At 35.5% G+C, this 22,575-nt stretch overlaps 1 protein-coding gene across 2 annotated transcripts; it reads right to left on the bottom strand.

Moving 5' to 3' along the window:
- Positions 1–298: 298 nt before the first annotated feature.
- Positions 299–21,584, bottom strand: LOC117317844 (innexin unc-9-like). 2 transcript variants are annotated; one of them, XR_004530260.1, is made up of 3 exons: positions 20,948–21,584; positions 2,103–3,693; positions 299–1,992 (listed from the first exon to the last, which is right to left on the bottom strand). XR_004530260.1 is itself a non-coding variant. In XM_033872800.1 (2 exons), the coding sequence occupies exons 1-2, from the start codon at positions 20,998–21,000 to the stop codon at positions 2,493–2,495; spliced, it is 1,254 nt and encodes a 417-aa protein (XP_033728691.1). In that variant the 5' UTR covers positions 21,001–21,584; the 3' UTR covers positions 299–2,492. The 2 variants fall into 2 exon arrangements, 1 of the variants encoding a protein (XP_033728691.1); XM_033872800.1 differs by having other exon boundaries at positions 299–3,693.
- Between the last annotated feature and the right edge of the window lie 991 nt (positions 21,585–22,575).

Raw genomic sequence — 22,575 nt, 5'->3', positions numbered from 1 at the left:
GATGGTATGTTCTTAATAGAGACTGTGTACGACTTTGAGATTGTGTTCATGTATGGTCTTCAGATTTGATGCTATCTGGGTATGTGGTCCCGTTTCAAACTACAAGTCCAGCACTATAGTTCGCACCAATGTTACCTCACTTATACACATATTCATGTACATGTATGTACATGAGTAAAACAAATTGAACATTTATCACGAACTGCTCCTCGTATCACAGACAAAACACATGTATTCATCGATTTAAATGATATCATATCGCAATGATGTTTCAGAAAATAAATTATGCAATACAAAATTAATTCTGAATTTATATTAACTTTCAACAATATGGTGATAGTATGTTGCTAAGGGAATGCAAAGTTACGCAAATAACATTTCACCTGTACACAAATTGTTTTTGTTAATATTATTGAATAAACAATGATTTACATCTTTTAAACTTCACCTGGTCATAGCCGATCATTTATCTAACAGACACGACGATTGATGTCAGAAATAAAGATGTAATTGGATTTTAAAATTACATGATTCCGACAATAAATATCAATATATATCATTGATATAACCATACGAACTTCGCATACCATATATAAATATATATATATATAGCATTGAATATATTAATTAGAATAACTTATCAATATGTTTGTACTTTCTATTATCAAATTAACAAAGGATGACAATTACATACCAAAGTATACTTGAATTTGATGAAAATGAACAAAATGGCATATTGCTTTATTCATTATTCAATTTAAATACATTGTCATCTTCTTAAAGTGTTCTAGGCAAAACATCCTTCAGTAGCAAAGGAGAAATACCTAACAAACGCTAAATTTCTGAATAGCTGCTGAGTGATATGTACATTTGTAATAGCTACAACAGAGCTTGGGGATATAACAGCAGTGTTAAATATCCTTTCACACCAAACATAGACTATAATAGATGATATAACGCTAGTAACGTACAATAAAATATGATATAAATAAAAACCAACGTAATAAAATTTGAGAGCAATATATTACAAACACTTTAAACCTCTATGGAATAAACAAAGAAAATGAAGAAAAAATAAGAAACATCAATCAATGTACAGGTACATCGGTGTATATTTCAAGACCAGATATCGGCCATTTTGGAATTTTGCCACGTAAAAGGCAACTTAAAATATGCTTAAGCTAGAAAATGAAGTAAAACAAAATATGGAACATTTCTACGGGTAGGCAAAGGTGAAATCTTTAGCTGTTTAAAACATTAAATATCGGACTCATAACTTTAGATATATTTTTTTTCGTTAATCAAGGTCAGAATTTATGTTTCATTTACATTTTGTACGTTGTAGTATAAACTGCTGAAGCGTTAAAGCAAAATGATTGTCGAAAACAAAAAATGGCATCATCAATATGATATGTCATGTTTATATCGAAGGATTCAATGAACAATAGTATAAACTACGTTTATCCTCCCTATTTCCTATTTGCGCTATAAGATCATAGTTAGCTCAATTTGTTTACTGATAAACAAACAAAAAATCGTTATCATAATTATATCTGAAATACTTTGATTATATAGTCGCATTTACATGAAATACTTTTTATTTAAAAAGAAGAGAACACATTAAAAATATTTCAAGTTAAAGTTCATCCTAAGGTTTTGTAACAAATTTCCATGGTGCAGCAATCGGCACTGCATTAATCCAAGTTCCTACGAATTTGTTGTATCAAGCCAAATGAAAAATATTATTCAAAAGTACTGTAAAGCATTTTTGTGTTTCAATTATTAAATTTATCGGAGATTTTAACAATGTTTTGGGCATAAAGAATGTATTTTTAGTAGTTTCAATGTATAAGACAATCTTAAATAACCTATATATTCTCTAAAAGTTACGGTAGAGATACTCTTTCATAAACGTCTGTAATCCCTAAAGTGAAAGGATAATTCAACCCTCACTTGTTTTAAGCATACAGTATATCAACTTCTTTGAGTAACCTGTGTTATGTCAACATGATTTTTTTTTTTTTTTATTAATCCCTAAAGTGAAAGGTTAATTCAACCCTCACTTGTTTTAAGCATACAGTATATCAACTTCTTTGAGTAACCTGTGTAATATCAACATGATTTTTAATAAGCATACTCATTCCCTTTAAGGTAAGGGGAATCCTTTAGTTACAAGGTTGTCTAGTCTTCATTCTTTTAATCCCTACTTGTGGGGGCAGTTTCTTTCAATCGGGGATATCCTCTCATTAAACAGTAAATTGTTTACAATATATGCTATGCGTAGGGTTTTTCTCATATTATTTTTACACCATACTGATTAAAGTAATTTAGGAATGCTGATAATGTAATTAGCGTCACTAACACACTCAATGTACGAATTTTACAAATTATCATAAACCTCTAGTTTAAGGATAACAATATGCTTCAATCTGGGATATATTATGATATGTACAATGGGGTCATACAAATCATACCGAATTATGCTCAGCCTATCATACATTACTATGTTCTTCCACGGAGTTTCTCTGTTTTGTCATTTTTTCTCTAAAGTTCACATATAGCAATTTGATGAGTTCTGATGCAATCACGTCATTAGCATTGTTACTGACTGCGCGAAGCACAAACACGCCATCTTGTTGTAAATATGATTCAACAAACTTTCTCACGACTTTCTTGTCCATTTCGGATTTCTTGTACATGTCATTAAGTCGTAAGTATTTTCTTAGATACGACCGCCGATGTTGAGGAAAGATGACGGAGTAGATGTTGATGACGAAGGAGAAGGCCGACAATGCGGCAATTAGTACGATCCAAAACCACATGAAGATGAAGATTTTTTCATTAAAGAGATTTATTGGTAGCACACACTGTACTGTCCAGCGTTGAAGATTGGTCATCTGTCGAATTTCAAAGTCACACAGGGTCACACGTGGGAATCGTGGAGAATAAGTCCAGTCATCGCCACTTATGAGGTTGCTTAAAACCTCGAACCCGTAAACGTTATAACTCGTACCCAAAAACGCGTTTAGGAGAAAGAGTTGCCCTACCGCGTTAGCAAGGTATAGAAGTTTTACCGCCATTACTGCGGTCACGAGGTAGTTACCATAGTGACGCCCGCACAGGAAACAGCAAACCTGACCGATCCTCTGACGTAGCCTGACACACATTCCCGCCCTGTACTGGGTGACCCCTTCGATCCATTGATCCAAATACTTGACGATGTATGATAATTTCTTTTCCCTGTCTTCCGGGTTAGAATATTGCGTTTCCTTTGCCAGTGTGCAAAGACGATCCAAACTTATACCGGAAGCTGCTGAAAACACTTTGTAGACCATTCTGGGGATTTTGAATAGAAGCGCCATGGTGAGCAAGATCATTGGTATCCATTGATAGTAGGTCAGCTCCTTCTGGCGGCGACCTTCAATTTCAACCGGAATCTGATGCTGCATCGGGATGTAATACGTGTTTGATACCCAGCAGACGAAGTTTGTATATTCCACCCGATTTTCTGTAAAGTCCGCTGGGCACCAACATTCAATAGGGTCCCCGACATATTGGTTTGTACTCACTATAACAGTAAATATTATAAGTATAATCACGGTATAGTAATGACTTAACCGGTCGATGAAGTCGTCATCATAAACTGACTTGAGTCCTATGGTGTGTCCGACTGTGCCGAGAACATGGTCCAGCCTGGCAGGAAGAAAGAAACAGCATAAGATTAGGAATTACAAAAAATATACTTTACCGGAAGTAAAGGTCCGAACAATAAGGGAGAAAACATTATCCGGAAGTTACAAAAAATTATACAGGAGAAGGGAAATGGAAGTAATTGTTCATACAAAAGGAGAAAAAATTGCAAAGTGTATGCATATTGTATGATATACCGGATGTAATGATCATAGGTCATAATTTTGTACAAAGAATATCGCACTTTTGCTGTGATATGTTATCTGAAAAATCTTGATAGAGTTTTTTTTATCAATAATAAGCTTCTATGACTTCATTCGTGTACATTATATTTATTTTTATGCTTGGGAATTGTCCATGACAATTATGTGAAGTTCTTACAAATTATCAATAAAAAAAATTTGTTAGTTTTAATTGGAGTAGTAAGTAATGTTTTCAGTACGAAAGAAGGCGTTGTATGAAAAATTGATATTCGGCTGTAAAGGTGTAACGAATGTCCAAATTACAACACAGGGGCATATATGTATTACAGGTAGAGGATAATACAGATTAGTACGAAAATAAGGCTTCAAATTAACAAAAATAGATTCAGTAATGATAAGCTGTTTGTGATTACGTCAGGATTAAGCTTGCCCTTACTCGAGCGCCACCTGCTAGATCCAGATTTAGGTTTTAAAAAGTAGCATGTCATGTCCACTAAATGTTAAATCCCTTCTGATATTTAATTCATAATGGTAAAATCTCACAATACACATCTTAAGTACCAAATTACAAACAAAAGGAGAGGCATGCATTTCTGAATAGTACAATACAATCATATTCGTCCTTGGCGGGAAAAAAAAAACAAGCAAAAAATTCAAAAAAAAACAAACAAACTCATGTACATTCGGATTGATAGACTCTTGTCGGCCCGGATGGAAGCTCGCGATGGGTTTAAATGTAGGAGGAAGCCTTGGGAAAAGGCAAGTGTCTTACGACTGACCCACCTACCGCCCATAATTCAGCGTAATGCTTCCAGTGCGAAAATCGCTTAGATAAGATTACCGCTTAAATAAGATAACCGCTAAAAGATACATTTACAGTAAAATACCTTCTTGTGTTATCTAAATAAACAATTATTTAAAATTTGCGCATATAATGCATGACAAATGCCCATGAGTTTTTTGTATTGTGTCATGAAAAAATACAAACGATCTGCAGAGAGTTCTACATTTAACGCGTTACTATGTCACCTTAATACCCTTCTTTATTCGCCATCGAAGGGGCGAAAGGTGTGTTGATGTTTTGTGATTTCCAGGCATGGATACCACATGTGGTCTTCGGAAATGTAACGCTTACATTAAATACATCTGTTCAAAGATATTGAATTTATGAAACAGTTGACGTTTAACGTAAATGTATATATATATATATGGATGTGTCAAGCGTTTGAAAGACATTGAATCTATGAAACAGTTGACGTTTAACGTAAATGTATATATATATATGGATGTGTCAAGCGTTTGAAAGACATTGAATCTATGAAACAGTTGACGTTTAACGTAAATGTATATATATATATGGATGTGTCAAGCGTTTGAAAGACATTGAATCTATGAAACAGTTGACGTTTAACGTAAATGTATATATATATATGGATGTGTCAAGCGTTTGAAAGACATTGAATATCTATGAAACAGTTGAAGTTTAACGTAAATGTATACATACGTATGCGTCAAGCGTTTGAAAGACATTGAATCTATGAAACAGTTGAAGTTTAACGTAAATGTATATATATATGGATGTGTCAACCGTTTGAAAGACATTGAATCTATGAAACAGTGGACGTTAATTATCGTATATGTGATTTTTTGAATTATTTCGCCAGTGGACAATACGTCATAAAAAAGAAAGATTAACTTAGAAAGACATACCAGCTCAAAAGTTTGAACCAATGAAAAAGGTATCAAAAGGGTCAAACCAAAAAAATGAACAAAGTATTTGCAACTATTAATTGTGACGGTGTGGATGTATAAAGTGGGAAATTAAACAAAGAAACCTACCAGTCCACCATCTTGTATCCTAACAGATACTTATCACTACTTCGTACCTAGATCCGCTGCAGTATGACTATGGTGTGGTCACTCTTGAGATATATATGTCAGATAAAATCGTTATCATCTATGCTTCTGGGTTTTTTTTACATATATACATAGTATACCTTACAATATATCTATAAATATATATAATATTTATAACGAAAGTTTATGTGATTGATATCAGGTTACCAGGATCACCTGTATATTATTTAATTAGCAATTGTATGGCTGATAACTGCAAGATACGAATTGACCTAATTTTAGGGGTCAAAAAGGCCAACCTGGTTTTGTTTGAGTGAGACTAATCCATCACGGCACAATAATAATTATTATTTCAAAACTTTTTGACATTATATTTTTCATGATTTTCAAACCAGGAGTAGGACTGTGGGTCCGGATAAGAAGCATTAAAAAAATAATTCTTATAGTTTAGACCGTAATGCAACAGACAGTGCTACTTAGGTAACAGAGAATATCGACATAATAACTAAGCTATAACCGGGGCATAACATGAAAAAGTTTTGTACAGATACCCTTGAAATGCACAAGAAGAATCAGACCAGGTGTTCCATGGAAGTAAGCGTCTTGTGTTCCATTGCCGACACCCGCCATACAAATCTGGGCCAAATCCAGGTTAAGCATTCTTAGGATGAAATGTTTTAGTTTCCTAGCAAAGTATAATGCTTTTATAGATAGCACCCACAGCTCCCATTGCAGAAGGTGTATATTTCTAATTAGATATATTGCAAAGATAATGCATAGATACATGTACATGTAAGTAAAAATTACATTAGACTATGTCATGGGATGTTTTAGTGCAAAACAGAGGAAACAATTTAGAGCTACACTGCATAATTACTTTTCCCAGTAGGTAGTCCGTTCCTCATCAACACCCCGACCCAGTTCTCGGTGATTCGACGCAAATCTACCTACGCCTGTCGTGAATGATGTAGTGCTTCATTATAAAATGTGAAAATGAAGGGGGAACTGTCTTCGAAAAACACATAGCTGTAGGTTTTTAATGTAGACTTGTTATGAAAGGGGTCGTTCTGACTACCATTCGGCCAATTAAAACAACCGTGTGGCCCTGTATGCCGTTATTGTGTTGATGGACCGTTAAGACTACCGTGTGGCCCTGTATGCCGTTATTGTGTTGATGGACCGTTAAGACTACCGTGTGTCCCTGTATGACGTTATTGTGTTGATGGACCGTTAAGACTACCGTGTGACACTGTATGACGTTATTGTGTTGATGGACCGTTAAGACTACCGTGTGTCCCTGTATGACGTTATTGTGTTGACGGACCGTTAAGACTACCGTGTGACACTGTATGACCTTATTGTGTTGATGGACCGTTAAGACTACCGTGTGGTCCTGTATGACGTTTTATGTTGACGGACCGTTAAGACTACCGTGTGGCCCTGTATGACGTTATTGTGTTGACGGACCGTTAAGACTACCGTGTGGCCATGTATGACGTTATTGTGTTGATGGACCGTTAAGACTACCGTGTGTCCCTGTATGACGTTATTGTGTTGATGGACCGTTAAGACTGCCGTGTGTCCCTGTATGACATTATTGTGTTGATGGACCGTTAAGACTACCGTGTGGTCCTGTATGACGTTATTGTGTTGATGGACCGTTAAGACTTCCGTGTGGCCCTGTATGACGTTATTGTGTGGATGGACCGTTAAGACAACTGTGTGACCCTATATGACGTTATTGTGTTGATGGACCGTTAAGACTACCGTGTGGCCCTGTATGACGTTATTGTGTGGATGGACCGTTAAGACTACCGTGTGGTCCTGTATGACGTTATTGTGTTGATGGACCGTTAAGACTACCGTGTGGTCCTGTATGACGTTATTGTGTTGATGGACCGTTAAGACTACCGTGTGGTCCTGTATGACATTATTGTGTTGATGGACCGTTAAGACTGCCGTGTTGTCTTTTAAGACATTGTTTTGGTGGTCCTTTTCGACTACGTACTTATAAAACTTAAACACATGACCTGATACAACCCCAATGATCAGTAACTGTATACTTAATAGATAGTGTGTGGTACTGTAAGTCACACAATGAAATATATGTAGCTATCTGTTATCCTGGTGTAAGGCAAAGGAGAAATTCTCGGATGAAAGTGGTAACACCTGGTCTCCCTGTGGACTAGCATCTGTAAATCTATTTATAGAATTATCATCATCTTATGTACAATGTGTCCGTGTTATTATTATCCATGGAGATAATTACATTTCATTGTAAGAACATCCTTTCGTTAATTTGAGATATGCGTCCTGATCATATTACCCCTTATTTAACAAAAATATCGCAAGTTTAAAAAATATAGACCCGTCCAATACCAAAATGATAAATGATTTTGTATCAAAATACATAATGTAAAAATACTTAATAAAAAACATCAATCTAGGTTATGGTTACAAATCCAACCATCTCGCGTAAAGTTATTCTTAAAGTAATAAGACTAAAATACAAAACTAAAGAGCCACACTCCTCTTTCAAAATTTATGGATGCGAAATTCCTTTTTAAAGAACTAATCTAGAGGTCGTATTATGGAGATCACTCAAATATTACAATGCCACAGTGTGTCTTTACCAAAAAGAATACTGAAATAGAGATATCCAAACAAAATTAAGTTACTTTCAACACGGACTAGCTAATTCAGTTTTTTAACAATTGCCAAATCAAAATGCCGCTCTGAAATCTACATATGATTATAAAGCTTAACAAATTTTACGTTGAATATTCAGATTTACAACGCTTGCAAATTTTCTAATAATAAAAAGATGTGATGCTTGCAGATTTCAAAAGTTTTATATATAGGTAATACTCATCTATGTGTCTATGTTACCTGTAGACTATTTTTAGATTGGCCGGATAAACCTAACAATGTGTTATTTACATCATAAGTAACTGCGGATGTTGGAGATCCCATGACTATTTATAGATGAAGGTAGCGTAACAAAAATTTGTCCTAACGCCAAGTTTTATATGTCATTTTGTAGCTTTAATTACTTTTAGTGATACTGTATTATGTTATCAAATCGACTATCAGGGACAATGACGCCGAGTAACATTGTACCTATTTTTATGTTAGAAAATCTGTGTCTTTTTTGACTTAAGCATCAAGCATGTATAGTGTTATGTTAGGAAAGTTTTTAAAAACTAATCTACATAACAACATCGACATCAATCAAAAGTTTGTTCCTTGTGCCAAAACTTCGGATTAATGTGGAAATCCTAAATGTTCTTTCAAGGAAGGGCAAGTATTATAAATCAATGTCAACAGCGGTTTATTAGGAGTTAAGTCTAACAAATAAAAAACAGAAGTCGATAATCAACACACCCTTCTAGTAAACTTGACACAAATGAACGAATTCGGGAAGTCATAATAATTTAATTTTGCTTGTAACAACATTTTCATTGGCTCAAAAAATTATGTTATCATCTCATAACATAAAAAAAAATAAAAGGAACTACTTTCAGTTATACCGGAAGTAGCGGAGTAATCGTTGTTCACGGGATTTTGTATTTATCGATGTGCTTTTAAATATCTGGAGCAAAATAAACTTAATGGAAATGTTTCTTATCGTTGTTAATTAAATTATAAGGGTTAACTGTAATATTTTTTTACGTTATTGAGCAATAACACAAAAAACTGGGGTGTACTCTGAATAAACCGCTTCTGGGCGAGCTTACTATATATCTAGCATTCCATATTGTCCGAGTTATTTAAGGGTTAACTGTAATATTTTTTTTACAATATGGAATGCTAGATATATAGTAAGCTCGCCCAGACGTCATCCCTCCTAAACTGGTCTCGTCTCTAGAATATTTAAACGATCAATAAGAGAAAAGTTCGTACAGTGCAGATTTAGATATCCTGTCCCCAAAACATTTGCTGTGTCCGCAACCAAATTTTATCAGGACGATTTTTATAACTGTAGATAACATGTCCCGAAAACACATGAACACTAATTTCTAATTTCATAGAAACTCTTCGGTCATACTGGAATGCTAACGTCGAACTTTGATACCATCTACGTTTGTACCCAAAATAGAATAGATAAAGTTCCAGGAACCTGGCTCGAACTTTGACCCACGAGTGGGCAGACTGTGATTGATAAACTGTTCCCGGTAATACAACGTCTAAATTGCTGTTTTAATATCTATTTAGCGGTTGGTGTAATTTTATGGTTTGTGTTATCAAGCGATTGTCTTATTTTAGCGGTTGTCTTATTAAGCGGTTGTTTCATCATAGCGTCTGTCTTAATTAGCAGTTGTCTCATTTTAGCGTTTGTCTTGTTATAGTGTGTGTATTATTGAGCGGCTGTGTTATTAAGCGGTTGTCTCATTTTAGCAGTTGTCTAATTTAGCGGTGTCTCATTTAAGCAGTTGTCTTATTTGCGAGTTGTTTAACGGTTGTCTCATTTAAGCGTTTGTTTAAATGTAGCGGTTGTATCATTTCAGCGTTTGTGTTATTTAGCGGTTGTATCACTTCAGCGTTTGTGCTATTTAGTGGTTGTCTTATATTAGCGACTGTCTCATTAAGCTGTTGTCTCATTTTAGCGGCTGCCTTATTTTAGCGGTTATATTATTTGAACCCTTTTAGCATTACACATCTCCGCTAGATTATGATTGTGCTAATAGCATTGTATATAAGTTGTTTTTCTTATCAGTAATCTTAGCAATTAATTGTTTCATTTGTCTATTTAAAATAAGATATCCGTTCAAATTTGAGTGCCCCAAAACTTAGAAAGTTCACAGTATGTTGTTCAATATCATGTTTACTCATAGACATATTATACCACGCTTTAGCTGTCGATTCCTTTAACGTTTCGCTGAGTTGTTGTATTACAGTCTCCAGCCAACTGGCAATACAGGGCAATGTTTACAGAATTATCATCTAAATTACTAACCCTGGTAAACGCTACCCTTGCTATGTAACAAGTCTACAGAACCGTGGCAGTGTCTCACAGTACTCTAACGCTGAAAACAATCTAGGCATTTAGTCCACTGATGATTTTCGTTCCCTGGCGGGGAGATTTCTTTTTCTGACAATTACGTGTACATATATCATTAATGGCATAGGATGTGTGAGGAGGGAGGATAGATAAAATTCTTTCAGATCTGTTTAACCTAATAGAATACATATGTTAACATTTTAGCAGAGTGATGTGGTATGGAAGTTTTGGAAACACTGACTTTAATATGTTTGTGATAACTCTTTTGGCTCTATTTACCCTGGTATGCTGACATTCAGTATTGCAATGATCGCTTTAATTATTCCTTCTTTCCTGCAAATGCTGTAACTTCTCACTGGGACATTTTTTAGTTGTATCTTTTCTGTAGTAAGATTAATCATACATTACAACTTTGCTTTAGAATTAGTTGCGTTCACAATAAGACCGAAGACGCTCATCATTACGGTATATCTGGTCTTACTATCATCGTACTTTTCAAATGTGCGAAATCTTTCATCTTTTCAATGTTTTGTTCTCGGTGTTCATTTAAAAGGTTCAGGTTTTATTTTTATTTTGGCATCCCCACGTTCCATTCAATACTCCAGAGATGCATCAATTCATCAAAACAGCTCGATAACAAAAGAACAGAAAGTTTTAAAGGCGCATGACACATGCTATTATATCGATTACATACACCGCATTATTTCGTAGCCAAGTGAAAATGTCCACGTATTAAAGTTCTCTAAATAGACACAGCTAAGCGCATTCGATAAAGTAGCTGTAAAGCTGTAGATAACATTTTCTAAAAATAAATACAGGTAATATTTTCGTTTATGCGTTGTAGCAATTTTTAAACCATTGTTCCAAGAATCTTTGCCAAACATAAAAAAAAAACTTATCAAGTTTTCCACTCTGCATCAATGGACCTAAATTAGGGATTACTGTTGGTGTGGGGTTTCGCTTTACACTGCACATAGGGAGTATTTTCAATGCGTTTATTATATATAACGACACGTAACAGCCATCCTTTCCAAACATAGGTACTTGTCACCCTATCGGAATGTCTATCTTACTGTTTGCACTAGGTGACTGTTTTGCGCACGTCAACTACTACCTGTATGTATCTATATCTTAACATTTGTTTCTGCCCGTTTTAATTCCCGTGCTTCCTTTCTGGGATTTCTACACATTTGGCAACTTTATGGTGTCCCTAGCATCACTGACAAGTCCTCGAAGGACGAAACAACATGATGACCCTAGCATCACTGACGAGTCCTAGAAGGACGAAACAGCTGTATGATGACCCCAACATCACTGATGAGTTTTAAGAAGACGAAACAGCTGTATGATGTCCCTAAGATCACTGATGATGTTTAAGAAGACTAAACAGCTTTATGATGTCCCTAGCATCAGTGACGAGTCCTAAAAGGACGAAAGAGCTGTATGATGTCCCTATCATCACTGACGAGTCCTAAAAGGACGAAAGAGCTGCATCGTGTCCCTAGAATCACTGACGTGTCCTAAAAGGACGAAGCAGCCGTATGATGTCCTTATGATTGATCGGTCACATGATGTCTAGCATAAGGTTGACTCATATAGGCGGTAAACATGTACCTAGGTATAATCTATTTATCATTTCAATATTGTTTTATTTACATTGTTATAACGTGTATTGGCCTGAATCCGGAAACAGTTAATATCGGCTGTAGACGTTTGTTGATAATAGTGAAATATAGCAGCGCCCCCTATAGTTTGTGTCAATTGTGGCGCAGTGTTACAGTGTAGATGACTTTGACTAATGTCAGATATAGTCCTTAACATTATTCACCGATACGTCATAAACTGTATTGTATATACATGTAGATCAGAGTATCAGATTGGACGGATTGTTCCGCCAGGGGGAGATAAGTCAGCGTAATTATTTGTTACCGATTTACAGTTATATATCTAAGTCACGGAACAAGTGTCATATACACCTCTTAACCCTCGATAATATCGCAGATTTTTATCATTTAACTAGCCCCATATCTGTGATCTGATAGAGTACATGCATGATCTTAGTGACTTTGCACAGTTTTCTAATGCTTTTCTGCCACGTACAGCTTTTACACATTAACTTTGCACCCAGATCGAATTTTCGTTAGTTCTATAAGTTTTGCTTTACTATACTGGTATCCACATGGGTTTATAATTTTCTGATTAATTCCACGTATTTCAGCAATGTTTAAGATGTATACTGTAGTTACGGATGACCGGGGCTATCATTCCTTTGTTATGACGGACAATCAGTCATCAACCATCAACAATCCAATACAGGGCTTTCTGTCGTTTTTGAATACTGTTAAGTTTCTCTCTCTCTCTAGAGTTAAGATTTAACAAATCGTTCAAAGCATATCCGGTTTATTTTTATGGAACTAATAAATATGGTCACACAATCCTTTATTTGCTTTATCTGCAATATACACGGTATTGTATTTTCGCGATATCCATATGTCCTCAGAAATAGCGAAAGGTTTCGAGAGATGCGAAGGCCATGTGAAAGTCTCGTGGCCAACAACATTTGAAAATATACATTTTTTTGCGGTTTAAGTTAACCCCATTCAAGACGGATTTGCATAGTGAGTGACGTCGAAGGAGTAGGAAAACGCTCACTTTTTCGGAAACACCTTGTACTTTTTCAATGGTCTCCATACAAATCTATATTTTGATCGGATTTTGCCCTCGCTTTTCAGAAATAACTACGATTTCGTTTGAATGGCTTAATTTTTTACTCTCTGTTGTTTAAGACAAATATTCGCTAGTTAATTAGCTGAAGCAAAACATGTATACAAAACAAAGTATATTGTATTCTATATTTATGTTACACGCCATACCCAGGTATCGAAAATGTATTTAATCAAAGGAACCAGCCCGTCATATCTGATAGTGTTAAAGTTGACATACAATGTTCAAAGAGCCGATCTTGATTGTATAGAATATATCAAAATGTCCTATTTCCTGAGCTGATCCCCGAGAATAAAACCGTCGCGATCTCTGACCTAGATTGGAGAACAACACAAATAGGTCATTGACTATAAAGCCATGTATATCAGACTGGTAATTAGCCGATAGGACAATATAGACTAACTCTGTCAGTTATGAATGTAGTGTAAGTGATAAAGTCTAAATTAAATCTCATCAAGGTACTAAAGTACAAAAATCCAGACGGACGTTAGGAAAATCAGAATCGAGCTAAAGTAATGTTAAAATGCATCAAACCAAAGACTTTTCATAGAAAAGCAATATCTGAATAGAAAAATCTCTCGAACAGTTGAAGCCGCTTTCCTATTTAAAAGCAACAGAGAATAATGACATTATAACGGAACCGTGACTCTACCTCAAAATCGACAGAACTAGTGTAAAATATTAAATACTGTATTGATTTTGTATCGAGACCCAGGTTTTCGGGAAGCGTAAGCGTTTCAATAACGATAATCGTCGTGTTAATCTAGGTTAATTACAGATTTAGTCGCATTTTCAAATGAGAAATTGATAGTTACATGAAGAATTGAACTACTCGGAGTCTAGTCAAGAAAATGTGGGTGCTAAGAAGAGCTTCTAAAGGAACAAGTAAGCTTAGTTTGGCGTTGTATGTCCCGAGGAGAGGGTATGTTTACCTTATAGATCACAGCGAGGTGAATAGCCATATTGTCACAACAGATGTTATTTAACATGGCAAAATGTGTATTCGTACAGTGCCCGTGTAGGATATGATTAAGTATAAGTAAAAACGATATTTAAAGGTATTTAAAGTAAGTTGTAAAGTAAATATAGATTGTAAAGATTGCCTGGCTTGCTTTTGTGTTACACATGATCCATTGTGAACTCTGAAAGCCTGGGGTATTTCTTTATAAAACTCTTACAGGGTCAACAGGCACTTGCTACAGACTTCAACAGATTTCGAAATATTGGATGTTTGTCAAATCTGTGAAGCATTTAACTGTTACTTATATTATTTGGAACTACCATAGTATAATTTGGAAATAGGTTATTAGATTGCGGCCAGTTTTCGAAGGCTCTAGATGAATATTGTACGAACTGCTTGAATACTGTAGGATGGTGGCATTGCACAATTCGATTCTCAATTAAATAAGGTCAATTGACAAGCCCATGGTTATTATTATACAGAATCAACGTTAGAACTAGTTCAAAGAGTTCTTTTTAATGATTCATAACCTGTTCATTTTAAAACATTTACTTGAAATACTATCCTGCCATTCATTTCCCCCATTTCTTTAACGAAAACAAGGTCATGTTTTATGCATGTAATTTGAGACAACATTAAAAGTTTTACTATCTGACGGCCTGGCGTGATATTATTGCAAACACCACCAAGCCATCGCTTAAAAATTATAATTAAAATATAAATAAACTTTATTCTGATGACAGTTAATCTGTTATTTTTTTTTTTTTGTGTGTTTTATTTATATATGTATTGTTGGAATTTAATATCAAGAAATTTACATATGACAGAAATTAATCGTACTAACTACATTTCTGTATTATTGTTAATTAAGAAATGGATACCGTGTACATTAAGTGTACGGGTGTATGATATTTAACTACAAGTATATAACTGTATACCGTCCATGTGTAATCTTACTCAACCTAACTAAACCGATATCATCAGAAAACTGGTAACGGACCGGAATAGCGGCTAATTACGGCCCGAACCTAGTTAGTTTCTACCCAAAGAACAATGGCCGCTTCACGTGACCCAGTGGGTGATATTGATAAAACAATGGCGACTGTTCGTCCGACAGCTAATGCCAGACATATCGCGATGATCGTATAACCTGCCGGGGGAACAGGTTTTACAAAACTCTGTAATTAAATAGGGCACATGACGAGTTCTATTGAATTAATAACATGTCTGGGTGTGTGTGGTTTAGTTGATAACCAAAACGAGTTCGGAATAGAAAGGCGTCGGTTTTAAAGCTTCACAATGATAGTGATTATGTTTACATACGCTTTGTGGACCTAGAATAAATTGAATGTATTTGATCAGTAAACAAATAGGTATACTGCAAAATAGCTAGGACAAGTTCACTTTCGTTATAGTAGTAACTGTCGGAGGTTTAACAAATTATAACTCTTCCTAACATTCGCTTCATTTTAAGGTTTTATAAAGCGGTTTTAACAAAAGAAACCATAAATTTACGAAAGTTGTATTTGGAAAGTTTAGACCCCATTGATAAATGGGTATGTACATGTAGTATGTAAATCAAGGCCATAGTTTGGGGTGATTCATATCCATGTATATATATTATATACCATGACCATAATGGGAAAATGTGACGCAAAACCAGATATTTTTGCAAATTAGATTTTAATTACTCTACTTAAGGTAACATGATAAATTGTTGTATAAAATATCTCAAAGGACGATTGAAAATATCGGTAAAATTGCACACATCATCTTATTATACCTTTTATTGGCAATTTTAACAGGTGAATATTGCATAAGGTAACTGACTCAGTGACAGATATAAACCCACCGGCTCGTTAATTGAAATAATAACTTAATGAGATAGACTAGATAATACTACAGTTGTTATTTTCCCGTATCACTTCCGCTTAGTCAGAATGATGATAAAACAGTGAATTTTCTTGATGAAATCATTAAAGAATTTTCCCTGGGTTTGCCAGTAAGGCAGGCCTGTAGTGTATAATGTGACCTTGACGAGTTTTATTATATCGTCTCCAAATTATAACATACTGTATCAGAAAGTTTTCACCTTGTAATGACTTTTGACCTTGTCATCCATTAAATTCTTCGTTACATGACCTTGTAAAAATTCTTTCCCTTTCGAAATATTTGCTGTGAATCCTTCACTACCGGTGGGAAAACATGAAAGATTCCGCCTCATCTATTTATTTATTAATTATTTATTAATTTCACCAAGCTTCCACTTTTTGGCGGTAAAATTTTCCTTTTAATTTCATCAACAAACGCACATTCCTATCTTCTCTATCAAAATTTTAAGGACTTTCTACCAGATGCAATTTATTACAAGACCTTGTGTTCCGGAATGGTCAGCGTCCTTTTCATAAACGACACACGTCATCCGATCCGAGTTTTATCCAGGTAATAGCGAGTGTCGTCGATGAACCAGCAGACACATCCCTTCAGAAACACTTGGTCTTTTTCTCCTTCAGCCGTTTCATTTCTCCTTCTGTCGTTTCATTTCTCCTTTACTTCAAATTTGTCATCAATGGACTGCGTGCTTTCTATGTTAATTTGCCGTAGTTTGTAGCTATCTCTAGTTAAATTGCTGACGCCCTGTCTATTCTAACTGTAAGAGTGATATGATTGTATTGAGGTCGGCCAGATGTCAGACATTGTTCTACGATCTTACTTAACATTATATTGTCTTGTGAAACACATGTTAAAAGGCCATGTCTAAACAGCTAATTATTTCCGTTACTTAAAGAACAAAATTATTTCGGTTCAGGTTGTGATGTTCCTGTTCGGTTTGTGTTGCTTCCTGTGTGTTTGTATCGTTCAAAATGTTTTATAAACAAAGGCAAACATTGACATACACAGATAGTTATCTTAACAATGGGCAATAATAAAGTATATATGTTTAACAGAACATTTCTCACGGTAAAAACTCGGAACTTGTTTAAAAGGTAAGCTGCTCCAAACTACAGTTATAGGGTAGATAGGGGTACATAATATCATAAGACGACAATGTTAAATGATTTTTTTTTCATTTCCATAAAGACATTCAAAATGCTTTCTATATCAGTCCTCTCCGGGAAGGGTCAAACGATGAAATATTGAACACTAATGGTTGCACAAATGACAATCAAGATATAAGAACATTGCAACACAAGTAAGATTTAGACGTAGTAGAGCCAATAATGAATTTAACTACACCAAACAGCTGTTTTGTCCATCTATAGGATTCGTTAGTGACGTCGAAGGGCCTTAAATACTAATAATACCTTGGACTTGACGGAGGTACCCAAAATAGGCCAAAACAAACTTCAAAATCTGGATAGGGAGGTGTTACAGCCCCATAATTGAAAACATTTCCAAATTTAAAAAGAATGTCAAGCACTTTTGACATAGTATACTGAACAACTTCGACTATCAGGCAGTTGTAGGTCGTACACAAACAACGGTACCCAGGGATTAAGCCTCTACGACCATTTCACATCGTTTGGACAACTTTTCAGTTTCGATATGCGTAGTCTTTATGAAAATACAAATCAACTGCAAAATAATGTTCAAGCAGGCGTTGATGTAAAGTTATCTAAAGACAGGAAATTAGCGTTATATCCTAATGTTCATAACACAGATTCTTATTTTGTTTTTCAATTCTGCACCTTACCAAAACAACATGCAGTGCGTTTTCCCCTAATGTTGCTAGGCAACTGGATCTGGGTATTTTTATCTCACTTTGCCCGCTTAGTTTTGATTAAGCGCAACGTGCCTTTGTTCTTCGGAGAGTAATGAAAAGTTTGGGCAGGTAAAATAACAGAATTAAGGTACTTATACATACGAATGAACACCAGCAAATCGTTCCCCCTTGTTGTGATGTATGTTTCTGCTTTACCATCGTAAGTTTTTAGAAGTTTAATTGTGCTTGTGTTTCCGTTCCTACCGTTATACCTAATTACACTAATTCTTAACACACGTGCATATGCGCGTGTATGTTGGACTCTATGCCGCTGCATTCGGTTTCCTCTGTCTGTTTCCTAGACATACGTCAACGTTTCTTATGACTTTACCATCGAAAGGTTTGACATATATTGTCTAGGGAGTGTGTCAGAAATTCCCCTGTTGAATTTTCCATTGATATATCACTCACAGACGAACAACTATACCAGGCAATACGAAATAACTGTAGTCTGTACCTAGACTGGCTCCCTGTCCCTAGAATATTAAAATTGTAAATAAAATTGACCTTTATGATTTTGGTCACGAGGATATGTCTGATTCTAGAAGTTTGAAACTAGGGGGAGATAATCCAGTATTAAAATTTAGTGGAGCAGTTCTAACAAAAAAACTTAGGGGCTGGTGGCCTGTCTAATCTGTACCCTATATTTTAACTTTTAAACAATTAATACATGTTCAGGAAATGTGCTTTATAAACATTTCGTTCCTTAAGTGTTATGCTTGCTTTCCCGTATTTTATTGCAGTTTGTACGAACTATGTTCATCTACCGGATTAAATGTTGTTCAACTAAACAACCTGATACCATTAAAGCTAAATTGTATTCTAATAATATGGCACTTTGTACGCCCGGCTTGATCGGGGTAATGTGTTCTTTATAAATTAATTTTACATTGCTGTTTACGCGTTTAATTAATTGAAGATGTATTGTTACATTTAAAATTAAACTATGAAAGCAATTTTAGTTACTTTTAGTTTTTCTTTCTATTAAGGGGGATACTAAGTATGTGTTCAAAAATTAAGGTGATTGGTACATGTAGCATATACTTAAGGATATATGGTACATTATTATGATGATATATCCCTTCCTTAAATATTTGCTTAAGATTTTAAAAAATCAGAATGGAAAACAAAAATTAAGAATTTGTACCATTGACAACATCCTGAACATTATTTATAAAAAAAGAATTAGTGAAACATTGAAAAAGGGAGATAATTCTAATCGTGAATGATAATCTGAAATGTGTAATGTAGCATACAGCCTTAAGTGTTATGTGTTTAAAACATGGTTATGGATGCGGTTTGGACATTTCTTTCACATCTTTACAAGAGTTAACAGTTATGTATTCTCTTCTGACATGCGTTATATATTAAGACTCCTTTTGATACGAAGAGTCTAGATTCGTGTCAAACTTATCTCATTTTTACGAGTGAATGTTTTTGTGGGAATTGACGTGTTATCTCTTGTAAAACCCAGTCGTCTTCTCCATCATTCTGGGTATGATTAGTAATTGCATTACGGGCTGTGTGAGGGCTAATTGGTCCGTACGCTTTACAACTCTCCCCTATAACATGTATGTCAGGGGATTTTTCACATTCTCATTCGTGAAACGTGATATCGTCAGAAATACAAAGAGGAAAGACATCTGGTGAAGTTTGTCTGTACTACAGGAGTCCTCGGACCTCAGCAGGAGGTCAAACGACTCAAAGCACGGGCAGCTCCATATGCCCTTTAATAAAGTTCTTAGTATTAATATTGAAATTTGGAGGCGAATCTACAGAATGATATTTTTGATTTGGTTTCGGTAAATATTAAAGTGGTGGATACACGAATGGAAACTTTTCTGATAAAGACAGTATTTACAAATGTGCTGAAGGGCTGATGCAGTAGAGGGTACTAGGGTTCCGAGACTTGTGTCTCTGGTATTGCAGCAATGTCATACTCATCTATGCCTAGCGATGCGTCAGCTGTATGTTATATATAGGGGGTGGGGTGGGGGGTAGGGGAGGAGGGGAAGGGGTGGGGGAATGGGGAGGAGGGGTGGGGGGATAGGGGAGGGGGGTTTATTACTGAACAGACCATGAGTCGCGTGGCACCAGTCGAAAACACTTCAATGTTTACGTTACGTGTAAGATAACACACAGAGAGATACAATGTCGTGTGTCAGATATAGCCGTGAAGTTAATGAAAAAGAAGAAGACTTTCTTATCGTGTACTTACAAACTTATCATTACATAAACGGTAAACTTAATGAAAAATAAAACACTTTTCGACCGCGTGTTTACTACCATACTAAAGCGGTACCATCAACAATACTTGCAAGATACACTAGGAATCCTTTGATACACTGATTATTATGTATATCATTATGTAGATATTTAAGATAGTTACAATTAGAGTGTATATCTACTCAGTTGTATATGTAATGTATATAGTGTTCTATAAAACTGTATATCTTAAATAAATGAATAATGAAAAAAAAATATATATATATATACGAACAGCAAAAGTGGTGTGTGTCTTGTAACACTACATGTTAACAAATTAACAGGTAAATTGACTGTAATATCTGTTAGTTGAATTTTTAATTGATTTATAGCAAATTTTCAGTTCACATAGCGGATTGTTGTTTTGTATTGGGGATATTGGGTAATAACTGGTGTTAGTTTCGGAGAGATTAGTAGATTGAGGGTGTTAGTAGGGTTTGTTAGTAGTGTCCACTCGTGGTCAAATCTGACCTTATACGTACCAGTCGAACACTGTCATAGAACTGCCAGTCTCCACACAGAGTCCGTTTCCCATGTTGGCTGGTTTGGCTTGGAACCACCAACAAATCCAAAAATATCAAAACTCTGGTAGACCTAGGTCTACTACAACTGACGGTCAGAAACGTAAAAAAAATAACGTTTTATGATCCTTATGGAAGCTATTAGATTTCAAAACTTTCGCCTGAGAAAAGTTTTCCAGTGTAACAAATCCACGAAAAGGTTCCAGAGCTAATCCGGGGCTGGTGCCTGACTGGCCATGTTGTAGAGAAAAACGGTGCCTCGTTTTGTGAGCTGGTTGCACTAGTACGGGCCTGTATGTAGAGTCTCTGTCACAGGACTAACAAACTCTACCCTTATACCAAGTGTATACTTACGGTAATTTGGACAGAAGCCAATCTCTTTATATCATTTTTTATAAGTTCGTCAATTTTAAATCCTTCGGCTTGTACCTTTAAAAAGACTAAGAGATTTTATACGGTTCGTAGATCTTCTATTGAGAACAATTGAACAGGCGACGTTGAATTATAACGCATACACATACTTGAAATGTCACCCCTGCCTTAACTCCGAGGTCGACTCCTACGAGTAGACAATATGCATGGACAAATCTTACGATAATAAAGTCTTCCTCGTATTTAAATATCCCGTGTTTCGATTTGTGTGTGACGCACACCGTAGTTACTCCGTATGTACAGAGACAACACTAGGTTTGTGTATATATATTGGGCGAGGAAGGAGAAAAACCTAACCACATGTAATAACGAAAGTTGCGCTAGCGATCCCCCTGTGCAGTATTGGGTGATTATTTTCAGTTGCGTGAGTGAAGTACTTCCGGTGACCGCGTGGAATCCTGGGGTCAAAATTGATAAAGTGTCACTGCAAAGAATTCCTGTATGACATCAGTTATTTCTTAGACAATTGAATATTAAAAGGCGGGGGCTAAATCTTATTGATCAGTATTATTGAGTATATAGGTATAAATACGTATTATTAAATGAAGTGGGTTAATTGCGTTAATTAGCAAATTCATAGTTTACAGGAAATGTGAGTCATACCAACATTCATACATTTGTCGGGTTAACGATATGATATTAAATCACTGATGACCGAGTAGGTAGTAATGATTTATCAGAATCGCATTTTAGCATTGGTCCTTAAATCAAGATAAACATACATGTATATTTTATGCTACAAAACGTATTTAAATGAAACGTTTAACATTATTTACGCAACAATAAGCGCGAAACAAGTTATAATATGTATATCAACTTATATAAGTATCATGCAACACGTTCGTCTTTCATCTATAGGTGATAAGGAAAAGGTAAGACCCCTCGCGTGCTTCCAATTTGGCCTATGGGTGTAAGTTGATATAACTTTTTGCAAATATTGTAGAATATTTCTACCGATCATTGGTCCGGTTGGAACGCGCGAGGGGCCTGCCAAAGGCTGAAACCGGACTACTTGCGAAAAACCCACCTATTCCCGGAGAAATAGTCTTGTCGCGGCGAAAAGATGACATTTTGTTTTGTAATTAGCGAGGCGATATATCAATAATTATCGTTTTGTCTCGGCGAAAAGACGATAATTAGCAAGGAAAATTAACTCG

This window comes from Pecten maximus, chromosome 19 (genome assembly GCF_902652985.1).
Source record: "Pecten maximus chromosome 19, xPecMax1.1, whole genome shotgun sequence".
Lineage (NCBI taxonomy): Eukaryota > Metazoa > Mollusca > Bivalvia > Pectinida > Pectinidae > Pecten > Pecten maximus.
The sequence above is the reverse complement of the archived record's forward strand: the minus strand, read 5'-3'. Positions and strand labels throughout refer to the sequence as shown.

Coding starts and splice junctions, on each gene's coding strand:
- LOC117317844 (XM_033872800.1), bottom strand. CDS start 21,000: ATGGGAAACGGACTCTGTGTGGAGACTGGCAGTTCTATGACAGTGTTC. Junction 3,694..20,947: donor TCTATGACAGTGTTCGACTG/GTACGTATAAGG, acceptor TCTTCCTGCCAG/GCTGGACCATGTTCTCGGCA.